The sequence below is a fragment of the Manacus vitellinus genome, unplaced genomic scaffold, assembly GCF_001715985.3.
Source record: "Manacus vitellinus isolate BGI_N305 unplaced genomic scaffold, ASM171598v3 scaffold_63_pilon, whole genome shotgun sequence".
Lineage (NCBI taxonomy): Eukaryota > Metazoa > Chordata > Aves > Passeriformes > Pipridae > Manacus > Manacus vitellinus.
The window spans coordinates 1,415,798-1,432,553 of record NW_021940711.1 but is presented as its reverse complement, the minus strand read 5'-3'; the positions used below and the strand labels follow the sequence as shown (position 1 = coordinate 1,432,553).

The following is a 16,756-nucleotide window of genomic DNA, read 5'->3' as shown; positions in this document are numbered from 1 at the left end:
TTCCTTCTTTCTCCCCTTCCTTCCCTCCGTTCCTTGCCTTCCCTCCCTGCCTCCCTCACGTTCCCCGTGCCTGTCCCGGAGCCCCGGGCAGGGCCGGGCTTTACCCCCCCGCTCTTGCAGGTATCGCCATCGCCAGGAGCAGAGGAGCGCGGTACCGGCTGGGCCCGGAGCTCGAGATCTGGTAAGAGCGCTTTGTTGGCTCGCTGCGTTCCCGGTTAATCGTGAAAAAACAGAGCAGGAAAACCAGCCCCGCAGCCCCGCAGTGCCCAAAGCTCAGTAAGTACTTCAAGCGTGCGGCTGTCGGCGCTGAGAAGAGCGCTGGAGCTGCGAGCACAGGATTGGTTTGGCTTGGCGACCTGACCGATACCGGTGATTTTTTTAACCGACTTCGGCGAGTTTCCCTTCAGAGAAAATGTGGCGCTTTGAATTCTGCCTGAATGCTGCCCTTGAAAGGAATGTCGTGGGGCGATGTAAAACGCCAGGGAGTTTTAAATGCTGTCAGTAGGGATGATGCTGGCAGCGCTCCTTCCTCATTTTCTGTATAAATTACCTGTGTGGGTGAAATGTTCACCCAGTCTGAAGTAGTTCTGGTTCTTCACCTCCGGTGCTGAATTAGCTGAATTTTTGATTTCTTATTGTTTTTGTATGCAGTGGTTACGGCTGCTCGGATCACTATTATGAGTCTGACACGCTCCTGCATTCCTTTCAAGTTCTGGAAAAGCTTTTGGAGTCTCCAGCTACTCAAGATATTATCTGTGATGTGGGAATGTAAGTTTTGGGGCTTTTTTTGTGTACATGTGATAAAGGGGTAGGTCTTCAGGGAATGCTGCCTCTGCCGTGTTTCTGGATAGCGAGGGCTCTGCAGCAAACTTTCAAATGCATCTTAGGAACTGCACTACTTTCCCTCTTAATTACCGTGACTAGGACTGCAACATGGGAAACAGTTTCTGAAAGATGATCCTTTTAAAGATTTCGGGTGGTTGAGCCCTTCAGGAGACAAATAGGATATTTGTTATTTATTTGGAACCCTAACAGCTGGGCCCAGCTCAGATTTTGTGTTGGATGTAGCACCAAGGGCTTTATAAATTGACTGTCTTTTAGGAATGCTGGGGCTCAGGTGACTTGCTTTGACTGACAGACATCTTTAAGCAACCTAAGTGTGTGTCAAAATCACCGAAACCATTGTGAGTCATGTGCTGACAGTGACCAGTGATAAATTATTACTGTAAAATTAACACGTACACCGAGGTGTTAGTATTGATTTAAATGTGTAATTGGTTTTGAACTGGGTTGGTGATATCATGGGAAGTCAGATTTGACTAAATAAGTTGGCCCAGCCAAGGGGACTCTTCTGGTCTGCTTGTGTTCCTAAGGCATGCCACTGCTTGGGTAGTAGTTGACACATCTGAGACTGACAGGATAGTCAGTAACTCTGATTTTTATTTTTTTTTTCAAACAACTACTTGAATTAAAAAAATTAGAAGCTAAAACTTGATATATTGTTCTGCTTAATTCCTTTTAGTGAGGTCTTAAAAATAGGTTTTGTGCAGTGAAGTAGATTCTGTAGCTTTTATAATTTCATTTAATGAGCTTAGTCACTGCTAACTGCTTCTTCTTTTCACAGGCCTGTTCTGCACAGAAATGTTCGCTACAACTGTCGGGTGATCTTTCTAAATAAGTAAGTTTTTTACATGTTTTGTGGTATAACACATTAATGTATCCTTTCAGACAGCTATTTGGCCTTCAAGAAGGATTCTTCAGTGCTATGTAGACTGATGGAGTTTATCTACTAAATTTTGAGAGAGAATTAATGTTTTTCACTATCTCTTTTTTTTTCTGGATTTATAGAAACTAAATTCTCACTGGTTCTTGAAAGACTTAAGAAAAACCCCTTGAGTCTGCAAACAGAAAATTGAAAAGTGTTTGCATGTAGTAATTATTCAATGTACATCATAATAGGAAAAAAAAAAAGAGTTGATCTCAACCAGTGTTCAGATATAGCCTCGTCTGGCTGTACATCAGGTCTTAACTTGCCCTTCCTGTTCTGTTTTGTGATTTAAGGAAAATTCTTCTGATCAGACCAAAAATAGCATTGGCAAATGCAGGAAACTACAGAGAACTCAGGTGGTTCACCCCGTGGAGCAAAGCAAGGTATGCTGGTGACTGTTAAAACTGTGTTTAAAAACACAGCTGTTTGAAGCTGCAGCAGCAGAATTGAAATCTCTGCAGCAAATAATGGTCTGTTTTTTACAGGTCTAGTTTCTAGCTAGGATGGAGCATTGTTTACCATGCATTTCTGAAGCAAAGAGCTATAACTTGCAAGGTTATAATCTTAACATTTCTGATTTATTTAACTGCAATAAATACTTTAAATATTTTTTTAATTTAAAAATCTTTTTTATTATTTAAATATCTTTTTTTATTTTTAAACACATAGAACGCTGTACAACTTCAGTACAGTTTCTTTAATCAGTGTTAGAAGGTGTCAGAATGTGGAGTAAGTTTTTTATGCTGTGATTTACCTAATGCATTCACAATCTATAAACTTGCTTTAGGCACGTGGAGGAATATTTTCTACCCAGAATAATTCAGGAAGTGACTGGACAGGTAGGTTGCTTTTTTTGCTTTTTTTTAACTTTAGTGTCCCCCACAGTCAGCAATTAAAAACTGCAGCACATCAAATTCTGCTGCCAGTCATGTTGCAAATTCATAGGTCTCAGTAGTTCTCAGTTACATTTAATGAGAGCATAATTTAACCTTTTGTATGTTAGCATGTGGCAACAAAGCAAGCAAATTTAAAATCAGCCTCAGTTATTTGAGTATACAGGACCTTGATTTTCTTATTTTGCACAATTCTGGTACTGCATTTATCTGTGCTTGAGACTGGAATTGGGTATGTGTTTTTAAGTAAAAGAAATAAAACTAAAAAAAATCATTTGGCCTTCTTGATTCAGAAGGATCTAAAATTTAGGGTATTTTCCACTTAAGCAGGAATGTGATTCACAGCATGAAACAGTCTCTGTTTTGTAGATAGAAGCAAAGCACTGGATCTGGATACTACTGAAATTTCAACATAAAATTCCCACCAATCCAGAAATTTGCAATTTAGAGCTTTTTTTTTTTTTATTAAACTTGGTACAAAAAGAAGGAAGGTGTAATGTGATTGATATTGTGTCACTCATTTCGCATGGGTATTCCATTTTTATATTTTTTTAAGATTTGTAGTTAACTTTTTGAATTGAATAGATTCTTGTATTACATGTGTATAAGGATGTTCTTGTTTCTTCCCAGGAAACTGTTCCTTTTGGGGATGCAGTGCTAGCAACCAAAGATACCTGCCTAGGGGCAGAAATGTGTGAAGAACTCTGGACACCAAATAGGTAAAAGGGGAAAAGGAAATGAAAAATAAACTAAAACATACCCTGGGCCTGCCTGAAATAAATGTTTGAAAAGATCTGCTTATTATTCTTCTATGTAATTTATCTTTCAGAAAGTGACAGTAAGCTAAAATATAATTAGGAGCAATAAATAAATTGTGGGAAAGATGTCACTAGGCTAGGTGCAGGATGGCCAAGAAATGTGGGTGGTTAAGCTAAATTAATTAGAAACAGAAGGTAGGAGAGAGATACAAAAAGAACCAGAATGAAAGAAGTGACCTGAGGAAACAAATGACAGGTAAACTGTAGTGCTCACAATCCAGACACTGTTCAGCTTTTAGCTCAGCCTGAGGCTGAAATGTCCTCTCTGGATCTGTCCCTGTAACTTGATCGAGGCTCAAAGGTATTTTGTATCAATTTTTAGTATGGATTTTGTCCAGCAATCATAACTTTGTATTATTCCTACTCACTGTACATAGTCTCAGAATTTTGAGATTAAGTCTTTTAATTACTTTATTCCTGTTAGCCTTGGATTTGACCAACTTCTCTAAGCCACTCCTCTTCACAGACAAATTGAGCTCTCTTCTATTTGACAAGGCAGAGCACAGGCTTCTAGGCAACATCACTTTTCTTAAAAATTCACTTTTCTTAAAAATTCAGCTGTTAGCTTAGTCCTGGCTGCTTTCTTTTTTAACCAGCATCACACAGTGCATAAGGAAGCAACAAATAGTCACTAAGGAAAAGCAAAGCCTATTAACCTAAGTAGTATTTCCTGTTATTGTTTTAATTCCTGTTACAATTTTAAAGTTCTTCCTAATGACAAAGAAGATCCCTTTCACAAAGGGGTGGAGTAGAGATGTGGCACCATGAAAGCTGTTTACAAAATAAACAAAATGTTCCTGATATATTTCCAAATCTCACAGTTACAGATATTAATTTTCTTGTAACTGCAGAAGGTGTGGTTTGTCAAAAATGTGATTTTTTTTTTCAGTATTCCTTTCTTAGGACATTGTCAAAAAAAAAAAAAAAAGGCAGCAAAAAATCTCCTTTTTGTGGTTCTGTTTTTGGATTTATTAAGAGACAAGGAAAATGGTCCCACAGCTGACCTTGCCCTGTGTATCCATGTTGCTTTGACAGCCCTCATATTGACATGGGACTTGATGGTGTGGAAATCTTCACCAACTCTTCTGGGAGTCACCACGTGCTGCGAAAGGCTCACACCCGAGTGGATTTGGTGAATTCTGCCACAGCAAAGGTATTAATTTTAATATCCAAAAAAGGTTATGCACCTCTTTTTTTTTTCAGGACAGTCTCCTCTCCTGTGGCAGGACATAGAAGGAGTGTGGGGGCCCTGACAGTCAACATATAAAAATCATCCAAAAGTCTCTTTCATTTCCTGAAAATGGCGGTTTCTTTCCCAATTTTCATTCACATAGCAACGTTGTGTTGGGGAAATATCATTAACTATATCAGGAAGGGGAAATAAAAATCAGTGTTTAAACTCAGCCTTAATTTTTCTCTGTTATCTTCTTACTTAAAAAAATATTTTTCTGCTTCGGGGGTTCTGTTTGTTTTAAAGAAAAGAAGACATCAAGTAATTGGACTGTAATCCTAGCTGATAGTGATGGGGACAAAAATAAAGCAATGAGTATACATTACAGTGTGAAAAATGTGCAACTGCTTGACCATTGTAATTTAACAGGCTTTGGTTATATTTAACAGTATCTGCTCTGTCTTCAGATATCCAAACACAGCTTCTGTCATCATCTTCCCGCTTTTCTTAATCTCAATTTGAACTTAGAATTTCAGTTTGGAAGTTCTGCCCTCTCTATTGGGCTATTCTTGCTGCTAATAGAAGACTTTCAACTCTGTGAAAGGGACAGAGCTCACTCGCTGCATTTACTCCATGTCATTACTTGTTTCTGTCATGCACATCACATGCAAAGTACCTTTGCAAAAGACAAGGGAGAGCCCCAGCCTTAAATCATTTACAAGGTACAAAGAAGACTGTAAGAAGGGCAGGAACAGAGATAACATTTTGTCTTTTAACACCCTGTCAGGTGCTGTGTTCTGAACAGCATTTTTCCTTGTTTCCTGCATGTTTCCTTCCCAGAATGGTGGAATATACATTTTCGCAAACCAGAAGGGCTGTGATGGTGATCGTCTGTATTATGATGGCTGTGCCATGATTTCCATGAATGGAGAAACAGTTGCACAAGGATCCCAGTTCTCACTGGATGATGTGGTAATATATCCACCCCAGAGCTGCTGGTTACAGCTGAAATTAGTAAGGCTACCTTGATGCTCAACACATGGTGAACACTCAGTGTTCCAGACATTCCAGACACTGGGCCCAGGTCCCTAGACTAAAAAAAGATGTATTTTAACTATGCTATTCAACTGGATCCAAGCTTTTTTCTTAGTCAGATTGCCCAGATCTGATCTGCAGTAGCTCTCCTGCTTTTGTGAGGGAGGAAGAGCTGTCACAGTCGAAGAACTTCATGAAAATGTTTTTGTGTGCAATCACTAGGTGGGGGAGAGACCCTGTTAATTTAAAGTCCCTTATCTAAAGAAAAAAAGGGCAATGGTTGCAATGTTCTAATTATAACCCAGTTTTGAGACAAAAGGTTTCATAGGTTGAGCTCTACTTCAGAAAGCGCCTTCTCAGTAGATTTGTCACCAAAATTGCAGGCTTCCTCACATTATGTGCCAAATCCATCTCTTTCCCCAGTGTGCTTCTTGCCTTGTCCTTTGCCACAGCTTTCTGGTGAACCTTTTGTTCAGCCATCTGACAAGAGCCATAAATTTGTTGTGGTTTGTGGGTGGATTGGTCGTGCTCCCTCTTTAATCTAAGGAATTCTGCTGAGCCAGAGATGGCCTGTGGAGTGAGCATAAAAATCCGTGTGGAAAATTTCCCCGACTCTTTTTTATTATAGTCCTGGCCTGCCAAGCATTGTTCATGTGTTTGTGTGGAAGGATCTGACATTGAAAGCCTTTCCACAGGAGGTGCTGGTTGCCACTCTGGACTTGGAGGATGTCCGAAGTTACAGAGCAGAGATTTCATCCCGTAACCTGGCGGTAAGAATCCTTTGGGGAGGTTGTGTTGCTAAACTCTGCCAAGTTTGAATAGTTACTGAATTTAAAAAGTATTTGCATGTCTTGATTTTTCACAATGTTCTGTGGATCTGATGTTTTATAGGTATATGCTGCTTTAAAATCGATATCTTACGAATTCTTCTGTACTGTTGCTTAGGCAAGTAAAGCAAATCCTTATCCCAGGGTGAAAGTGAATTTTGCTCTGTCATGTCCTGATGATGTAGCTGTACCTACCTGTATGCCAATCCAGTGGAGATATCACAGTCCTGAGGAGGAGATCAGGTAAACATACACTGAATCTGTTGCTTGAAAATTATTTTGATTAAAAACAAACCAAAACAAAAAAACCAACCAAAACTCAAACAAACCAAAGAAAGAGGTAATCATAAGATGTTACTTAGATTTAAGTAAAGAAAGTGTCTCATTGGAAGATCACAGGAAATATGTTGACTTGCTTAGGTATTATTCCACAACCCTCTAAGAATAATCCTGTTCTGTAATTTCAGCCTTGGACCTGCATGTTGGCTTTGGGACTATTTAAGGCGCAGCAAACAGGTAAAATAATTGGTTTTGTTCTTTGCCTTGGTTACACATCGTCTTCTGTGCCACAGGGACAGGGCACATTGCAATCCTGTGCAGCTGGGAATGCAAAGGGATGTTAGTCCAAGGTTCAAGGTTAGAGTTTTTCACTGGTAGCTCATTCAGACTTAAAAATTGTATTCCAAATGTGACTTCAGTGTACTCTTTGCACCTTTCCCTTAGGAATCGTGCTTTTCTTTGCAAGTCAAGCTTACCTAACAAAGGGGATTTCTTCTTACTGTTTTTCAGTAAGGAAAATATTGGAATGGTATAATGGAGATGTCTAAAATAAGCAGAGTGATGTGAACTCATAATTCAGTTTAATAGTAAAGTATATATGAAAAAGTAATCATTTTTATTATCTCTTCTTTCTTACTAGAGGGTAAAGACTTACTGGAAGTTTTTCTAGCCAAAGGATTTACACTGACTACTTGTTTTATTATCCAGTTGAGGAGAGTTTATTTTGCTTTTCCCCAGTAGAATATAAGCAACTTGAACAATGCACCTGTCATTCTTTCACTACAAGATGTGTTTCTAAATAGTACAGTGTATTTTTTTTTTCTGATTTTGCTACATGGAACATCTTCCTTGCTCTATTTTCAAGGCAGGATTTCTCCTACCTCTTAGTGGTGGAATCGACAGCTCTGCTACAGCCTGCATAGTGTATTCCATGTGTCACCAGGTTTGCCTGGCAGTCAAGAATGGAAGTAAGTAGATCTGTGTGTCTGGCCAGCCATGCTCACTAATGGTTACAGACAAGTTAATATTATCTGGGTGTAGTAGATGCAAGAGGTCATCGTTGGCAGACTCCTTCCCAGTTGTTCCAATGGAGTCCTTTGCATCTCCTCTGAAATTCCAAGCAAAAAACCTATGTGCAGGTTCAGATTTTTTGAATTAGCTTAGTAGTTTTCATTTTGGGTTCAAGAATTGGATGTGGAACTCAGACTGGTTTCTGTCTGGAGTATTATTCGTTGCTGATGTAGTTTTGGGGTTTCAGTTTATCCTGAAAGTTTTCTCCTTCTGTTAATATCGGCATGGTTAGGCATGGTTCAAGCTCTAAAACTGGCTTTAAATAGACTTTTTGTATTTGACTAAACCTTTTTACATATTGGGTTAGGTTTTCTACGAAGATTCTTTAATAGATCAAAAGGATTTAATATTTCCATGTCCAAAATCAGAATCAAACCCAGTAATTCTTTTATTTGATCCCTGAAATTTTGTCTGGGGAGTTAGACGATGGAATCATCTCATTTGGTGTGAAGCTGAACTGGAATACAAGGAAGGCACAAGGTATTTGCATGTCCTGGGTAGCAGGAGTGCAACAATTTGCCCTCTTGCTGTGTTCCTTTGCCCTGCCCTCAGATGCAGATGTGCTGGCTGATGCCCGAAGGATTGTCCACGACGAGACCTACATCCCCGAGGATCCTCGGGAATTCTGCAAGCGTGTCTTTACCACGTGCTACATGGCCAGTGAGAATTCCTCCCAGGACACCTGCAACAGGGCAAAACTTCTGGCTGAGCAAATAGGCAGGTACAAGCTGGGGGGGAAAAAAAAAACAACACGTGTTCTGGCAAAGACTTTCATCTCAAACTTGCAAATTCTAAAATGGGAAAAAATAAGAGGAATAGGAGGTGTGTTAAGTAGGATTACTACAGATATTATTTAAGTGTTAATGTGAGGCAAACTTAAAAGTGTTTGGCAAAGCACAGCCTCTGGAAAGTGTTGTTCTTTCCTAAATTTCTTCCTACCAGATCTGGCAGCCTTAAAACATCACATGATGGGTGGGTTTTTTTGCTTTTTAATGCTATTTTATGTAGCCAGATTGTGCTGGTTGAGTCACTTCTGCTTGAATTCTTCTCAGCTATCACATCAACCTGAACATAGATGTGGCTGTGAAAGCTGTTGTGGGAATTTTCAGCATGGTGACAGGTCGAACTCCCCGATTTTCTGTCTACGGAGGGAGCAGCAGAGAAAGCTTAGCACTGCAGAATGTGCAGGTGTGTGGAGGCTGAATCAGGTCAGACCCTCTTGGTTGTGGTTTTGGTTTTTTTTTAGAGTACAAAATGGTAAAATACCAACCTGAACTTGTGGTATGTCCCTGAAGATTCGTGGGCTTCCCAGTAAATAAATGCTTGTCTGCAGCAGAAATCTACAGTCTCACATAATTCAGGAGGAGACCAGTTGTTTATGACTTCTGTAGGAGGGTCAGGAAGGAAGAGCATCTGCCTGTATCCCATCAGCAGCACTGGTCTAGGTGCCTTTTAGAAAAGCATCCCAACAGACAGTTGCCAGGTCAGGAAAACAAGCAGCAAAGTATCTCAACAGGCAAGTCTGAGTCCAGCAGGATTGTGGCAGGTCAAGACCCAAAAATACTGCTGCTGTACACTTTCCCCTGATGAATGTTGGCAGCCTCTAAAAGTCTCTGAGGGAGATATCAAGCTTACCTATTTCAATTCCTAGATGTCCTTGGTTTTAGAAAGTAGAAGAGAATATTTTAATATTTTTTTTTCTTTTTTTTTTAACATCAGGAGGTACTTAATCTTCATTAGGCTTATTTTGGCCTATTCTAAAAAGCTTCCAATCCAACCAGCAACTCTGCTTCAATTCTGGCTCAGTGTTGGTCATCCTATTTGGTAGTTTTCTGTTAGTTTGAGGACTTGATCTTTCTCCCCTCTATTACTGGAGAAATCCAGCTGTCTCCTCTGGAAGCAAACATTGGATCTTTGATCAGCTCTTTGGATAGGCTTTAGTCACAGAGTGTCATGAGTTGCTTAACACCACAGTTGTGGCTGGAGCTGGAGGCTGAATCCCAGGTTGGTTTGGTATTATTACCAAATAATACCAAACCTTGGTATATTTTTTATTTTTCCTTGGAAAAAGCTGAATTTCAGAAAGGGGACAAAAAAGCAAAGTGAATTTGTTACAAATGTCACGTATTTGAATAAAGGGATTTATTTACTCTGTAAAAGTAGGCAGGGTGGTAGACAGATGGTTTATCTGCACACTTCATCCCTTGTGGATCCTTGTAGGAGGTAGAAAATGGCAACTGCTCCCCGTTCTGCAGTTCAGAGCAGAACAAACTTGCTCAGTCATGGAAGTCTGTGGCAGTGGCAGATACTGAACCTGGCTTTACTAAGTGTGTTCAGCATCCTCTCCACAAGACCGCTGTTCATGCAGTACCACCACTCACATTTTGTTCTTTATGGGGTTTTTTTAGGGAACTGATTAATAAAAGTGACTGGGGAGAAATTAACTCTGCTTTGTAAACTTGATTTCTCTTTCATTTTGCTTTGCAGGCTAGAATAAGAATGGTCCTTGCCTACCTGTTTGCTCAGCTGACACTGTGGGCTCGTGGGATGCCAGGGGGACTGCTGGTGCTGGGATCTGCCAATGTGGATGAAAGGTGGGTGAAAATTAGAAATCTAAACCCAGGTCACTGCATTTCCTGGCAACTTTACCAAATCCCAGTGTAGGTTGTTACTGAGAAGAGGTAAAAAACCTAAGAATACACTGATAACAGTGAAATTAGTTGAAATAGTAGAATCAGCCTGAATGGAAAATTGTTTGTTTTTCAGAAGTTTAGCCAAAGTATTGCTATAGCTTTCCAGTAATATGCTGTTTTCAGTAGAGCTTGCCCTGTGCATTCACTAGGTTAACTTCCCAATTTGTGGCATTTTCAATTACTGGATTAGGAATTTAGGTGTGAACTTTGAGTTGAAAAAGAGATTTTAAACTCTGGAGTTATTAGAGCTGAGTATTTGAAGATTAAAGCAATCCCTGTAGGACTGTGGGATTGTTAACCTCTAAAGCTGTGAGAGTACAGTGTACTGGTTCTGTGGGTGTTTTGGGATTTATTTTGTTAATTAGTCAGCGTGGTATTTGCATCAGATATATTGCCTTAGCGTGGGCAGCTTGGCAGTGCTTCATAATTGTTTAAAATACCTTCTGCAGGCAGTTCCATGGCTTTAGGATAGCCCTGTTGCAGCTGAACATGTTTGCCCTTTAGGTATAAATACATTAACAATGTGCAATCTGTTCCTCCCTTTCTTTCTTCAGCATATAAATTCCTATTTATATGGTATAAATGATCACATGTTATACTACAGCTACATTATTATTTTCAATGCCAATATAAAATTCCCTCTCTGGCTCAGTCTCCGGGGCTACCTGACGAAGTACGATTGCTCCAGTGCTGACATCAATCCCATTGGTGGCATCAGCAAGACTGATTTGAAGAACTTCATCCAGTATTGCATTGAAAACTTCCAGCTCACAGCCCTCAGAAGGTGAGCAGTGGTTCACTGGCTGTGTTTGCAGCATATTTTGAGCTTTATGCTTTAGTTTTCTCTGCCACCAGAGCTAAGCTGCAGTAGTACTTCCAGTGCTAACCAAGTATTCTGCACACCTCTCTGTTCTGAAATGTGTGGGCTTGCACAACCCTGTGCAAGCATTTGTGGGGTTAATGCCACTGAAGGACCTGTTTGAACCAGATGCTTTGTTTTTTAAACCTGGACTAGCTTGCAGGTACCACTTCTTTAGTTATCTAGTCCTTTAGCAGCTTATGCCCTGAAAAAGTTCTGAATAGAGCATTTGATTTTTTTTTTAACAAAGCAGACTGTTTTGTTAACTGACACTCATAAGACTGGATAGAATTCATGTTTTTCCTTTTACCTTTTCCTTACAGTATCATGTCAGCTCCACCCACTGCAGAGTTAGAGCCCCTGGTGGACGGACAAGTGGCTCAAACTGATGAGGTAATTAATTAATTGCTCCATAAAACTATTAATTATAGTTTCCATAGTTAAGATTTTCAGTGACTTCCTGTGTGTGTGTTTTCAGGCAGATATGGGGATGACATATGCAGAGCTCTCCATCTATGGCAAATTAAGAAAAATTGCAAAGGCTGGACCATACAGTATGTTCTGCAAGCTGATTAATATGTGGAAGGAAGTTTGTACTCCAAGAGAGGTAATATACCAAAAGTAACAACAACAAAAAAATAAAAATAAGATAATGTTTTTGCTGAAATGTTTGGAGAAAGGTCAAGTTCCTTTTAACTGAAAGGGATATTTTCATTATTTTGTGTATTAGAATATGCTGCAAGAGCTGGTCTGCGTCTCTTAAATGGAGCTTGTTGTCTGTGTTGCAAATTGTTAAAACAGTAATTGGGTAATTTGAAAATAATTGCTTCAGAATGACACCTTCAAGGGAGAATTGTTCTCTGAAATATAGATGGCCAACTAGTCTTGAAGCCTTTGGTTATGTGTTCTGAGACCAAAAAATGGCTCTTGCTCTGGAAGAATATCTACACTGTGTAATGGTAGAACACACTCTCCAAAATACTCTTCTCCTCTAAATCTTTTAAATACTAAGAAACTTCATCTGATTAAGGGCTATATTCTTTGTACACCAGGTGGCATCCAAGGTCAAGCATTTCTTCAGGATGTATTCAGTTAACAGGCATAAAATGACCACCCTCACTCCTTCCTACCACGCTGAAAACTACAGCCCTGACGACAACAGGTTTGACCTGAGGCCTTTCCTTTACAACACCACGTGGTCCTGGCAGTTCAGGTGTATAGACAAACAGGTAAATGCCCTCTTATTCTTGCATGGGTTTGTATCTAAAATCCTCACAGTGGGTTGAGCCTGGTTCCAGTGAATCTCCAGCACAAGACCACGAGCATTTAGGGCAATTTAGTTACCACAGAAATAACTGTGATTGTTGTTTTCACGTAACTGCGAGGCCAAGAATCCTCTGCTTTCAGTGTAGGCTGTTTGGTTTGGGTGGGTTTTTTTTTATTGTCATAATGCTATGAAAACAAGGAAAAAAAGAATATATCTACTGAGGCCAGGAACTAATAAGTGTACCCAAACTCATGGAGTCTTGTGCTAGTCAGGACAACAGGCTTATGTGTTTCACTTTCAGTTCAGGACCCGTCTGAAGGGATCTGTCTAATTGCAGAATTAAGACTTGACCTACATCTGTGTGGGGAAAGCCAATAAGAGGCAGCAATTCACTGTGAATGCTTTTCCCAGCTGCTTCTGCAACAGTTGCTTTTTTAAACCTCACTTTGGTTGACTCACAAGTGCATATTTGCTCAAACACAGCAACAGTAACGGTACCATTCTTAGTTTGAGCACTGTGAGGTGTGGAAGGGCTCAGGCATTTACAAGAACCAAACTTTTTGTAGTTTTTAGCCAACCCTTCAAACTCTTTTTTAATGCCTCTTTTATGGCAAAAGTGCTGGGGTGAAGGATTTTAGCACCTTGAAAGTTTTTCTGCCAGAGATTTTACACTCCAGTTGCTTTTAAGAATATGTTTATGTATGTAATAAAATATTAATTCCTTCTTCTGTGAAATGCCAGACATGTTGTAATAGTGTTTTATTACCTTGAAACCTGGGATAAAAGCTACCATGTGCAGTACTTTATTGTAGGTCTGTATGGTGGGGGTTTTTTTCCATCATTTTGGACTTTTTCCCACTGAAGTCCAGGACAAAAGTTCTTTTGGCCTCAGTGGGAGTTGGGTAAAATATTTTTGTAGGGTCTGGACCAAAATGTAATTATTTTATGCTTACAGTAAATGTGATTAAGATCTTTTAATGATGCAGGATCTTGTTACACTCTTTAACTAGATTTGTATGTAATAGCAGTTGTGCTGGGCAAGGGTGCTGGCCATTGCAACTTATTCCTGAAAACTGGGAGTCAGGCCTGCAGGCAACAGTAACCTGGACTGATAAGAGTTCAGCAGTAACCTGAGCTGATAACTCACTTAGCTTTTTGCAAGACTGGAAAATAATAACTTGCCCTATTCAGGAAAGGGAATGTGGTTTCCTCTTACTGTGTGTGTTCAGCACAATTGTATTTCTGAAGACAGTCACTCTCTAGGACAATGTCTCACTGGGAGTTCTGCTCCTGGGACTTAATCTGCACTTAAGGTTTTTCTGGTGTAGTAAACAAGCCTGTGAAAATAAGTCATAAACTCGACATAAACCCCACCTTTATTTAGGTAATGCCAGGTTTTCCTGTAGAAGAGTCACATTACAGGTCGAGCTCATTTGTGAATGGAAACAGCTTGGAGTGCTAATGATGGAGAAACCCTTTGGATTTGTGGAAAGAGTTTTTCTGCTTTGGATGTTTGTAGTGTAGTCAAACCAGTTTAGTTGTCTGCTCTTTTTAAGTGCAAAATTCCCTTTGTATTTGCTGCAGAAGGAACAGGTAAGAGGAAGTTTAGATCAGAGTGTTTGCTGGGAATTGCCAGATGTGCCCTTGGAGTCTTAGTGTCATTCAGCTCTACCTAACTGAGGGTTCCACCCAGGGGGTGAACTTTCTAGTGGTTTAGAGCACCAGTAGCTATGTCTGTAGCTTCTGCCTTGGAGTTGTGTCTGAAATAAAGGATTTGTGGCTCGAGCATGCACTTTTTACAACTTCTAGATGCCAAAATGTTCATTGGGATTTCAATAGGTGGCATAATTTGGAGGAACAGAGGACAAGTTGCACATCCACCCCCAATGATCGGGTGTCTGCAGGCTGCCTTCTGCTTTTTCCAGTGTTTACTGGTCATTCCACAATGACCAAAAGTTTTATCAGCCTTCTGAAAACCTGATATTTGTGTGTCTTTCACAACCAGTGGCAGATACTGATGGAGGAACATAAGAACAGGGAATTTATTATATGATTCTCCCTCTATATCCTCATAGGGGATATATGGAGTAGAATTTTCCAGAGTTAGAGGTAACATGCAGAACACTGTGTTTAGTTTGTGCTCTTGGTCTGTTCTCCCTGAGTTTGTAGAATCCTTTCTGAAACTATTTATATTGTTATCCTTAACAACATCTTAGCTTAATAAAAGTAATTTTAAGCTTTAAGAACAGTGAAGGTCAGTTTTATAGAACTCTGTGAGTATGAAAAGCATTTCCTGTGGTCATGTTAATTATTCTGGGCTCTCTGTTAGGGGCAAGATTCCAGGTTTACAACCTGATCTGCTCTGACAGCTGTCACTGAAAGGGCAGTCTTGCCTGCCTCCCTGTTTCTCCCAGCTTCTGAGATGGCTTTGGTGCCTGTCTCACTCCTTGGGCAGCCAAATGAAGTCACCAAAGTGACAAAAAACTTGGAGGTGATGGAAGCAGGCAGCCAAAGGGAGGGGTGGGTGGGAAGAAAGCTTCACCTTTTAACAGCAGCTAACACCCTGTTCAGCTCAGCTGTGCCCTGGAGTGTATCCCACTGTTGGTTCCTGGTAAATCTGGGCTCCACACTGTTTTGTGATGGAAGTCTGAAAAGACAGGAGACATTAAATGCAAGCTCATTTTTACTGTTGAATTGGTTTCCTTTTTTACTTGCAGGTATCCAAACTAGAAAAAAAGGAAGGAATTTCTCCAGTTGAAGACATGGACTGATTTCCTGTCTTGTTTAACTGTGGTAATTAATTTGCCAAAGCAGAATGTTCCAAACTGGATTATACTGTGATAATGAGCAGTGTTGAGTCCTCTTTTTTTTTTTTTTTAATTGACTCCCTGGTTTATTCCCAATATACTTAAACTATAAATTGGCTAAGGAATCACTTATTAAGGATTTCCTTCAAATACTTAGTTTAAAATATTTGGATAAGCCCATCATTAATAAATAAATGCAGGGTAGTCTTTTGTGAAAGTAAATGCACATACACACATGAAGTTTGGTTCTCATAACTGGGATATGATTTTTGAGTAACATTTAGCTGAAAGTAAAATTTTAACAGTTCTGGCATGTGCTGTTGAGGGAAAAAACTCATCTTACTTTGCAATAAACTTGTAATTTTGTCATGCTAATTGACTCAGTGCTTATTTTTCATGGTTTTTATTTATCTAACATTCACTTTGTAGACTGGTCCAGTGTTTTGAAAGATCACATAAAGTCTAATTCAGCAAGGTACTGAAAGCATGTCTACCTTGAAGCAGATGGGTAATCTCCTTGTTAGTGGGATCAAAATTAAGAGTTCAGCTTCTTGTTTTGTTTCTATATTGCAGAATGGAGTATAAAACCAGCTTCCTTTGAGCTCAATTAGAGCATTACCCACCTTCCACCTCCTGTTTGCAAAAGCTTAAATTTAAACTTCACTGATCTTTTAAATGTGTCCAGTGCCTGAGTCCCTTTTCTGCCTTTTCTGCCTTTAATGTTTAGCTGTTTCTGTTTCTTTTTTAAAACTTGTTTTGAAAGGTGCAATTTTAAGAGAGGAAACTAGAAACATGTTTCTGAAGTTCTGGGTGAACAACACTCAAACAGCAGAAGAGCTCAGACCAAGTGAGACTTCTGTTAAAATGGTCCTGCATTGTGCTGGTGAGAAATGTCTGCTGAAGAGCACCTTCTCCACATTTGTTTTTCATGATCCAGACAGAGTTGATTCACTTGGAGTTAAAGATGCTGCATTGTTTGTTGTGGGTTTATTGTATTGTATTAATTTAAATACATAACTAACTTACCTTAGTGGATACTGCTGGTGTGAAGAATGTTTGGTTGTCTATTGGAAAACCCCAGGTGAGATGTGCCTTCTCTCCCAGTTAGTTGGGCACTTCCACTTCCCATTGCAGACAGAGGGAGTGGATGAATTTTGAACAGAAGCTCAAGAATTCATTGTATATTTGAAGGCTTCATTTTTCTTTTTTCCCTCCTGAAGCCACTGGTTTGTCTTTCCTGACAATCACTGAAGAGGAAAGGAGGAAAC

At 39.7% G+C, this 16,756-nt stretch overlaps 1 protein-coding gene across 1 annotated transcript; it reads left to right on the top strand.

Moving 5' to 3' along the window:
• Window positions 1-56: 56 nt before the first annotated feature.
• Window positions 57-15,533, top strand: NADSYN1 (NAD synthetase 1; the record flags this gene model as incomplete). Its single annotated transcript, XM_018083427.3, has 20 exons — window positions 57-181; window positions 652-768; window positions 1,625-1,678; window positions 2,062-2,151; window positions 2,556-2,607; window positions 3,292-3,380; window positions 4,515-4,632; window positions 5,491-5,622; window positions 6,381-6,455; window positions 6,631-6,755; window positions 6,980-7,028; window positions 7,657-7,759; window positions 8,415-8,583; window positions 8,915-9,050; window positions 10,350-10,456; window positions 11,208-11,339; window positions 11,738-11,807; window positions 11,893-12,021; window positions 12,467-12,643; window positions 15,399-15,533. Coding segments are annotated over 20 exons (2,103 nt in total), but the record flags the coding sequence as incomplete, so codon positions are not given.
• Window positions 15,534-16,756: the final 1,223 nt, after the last annotated feature.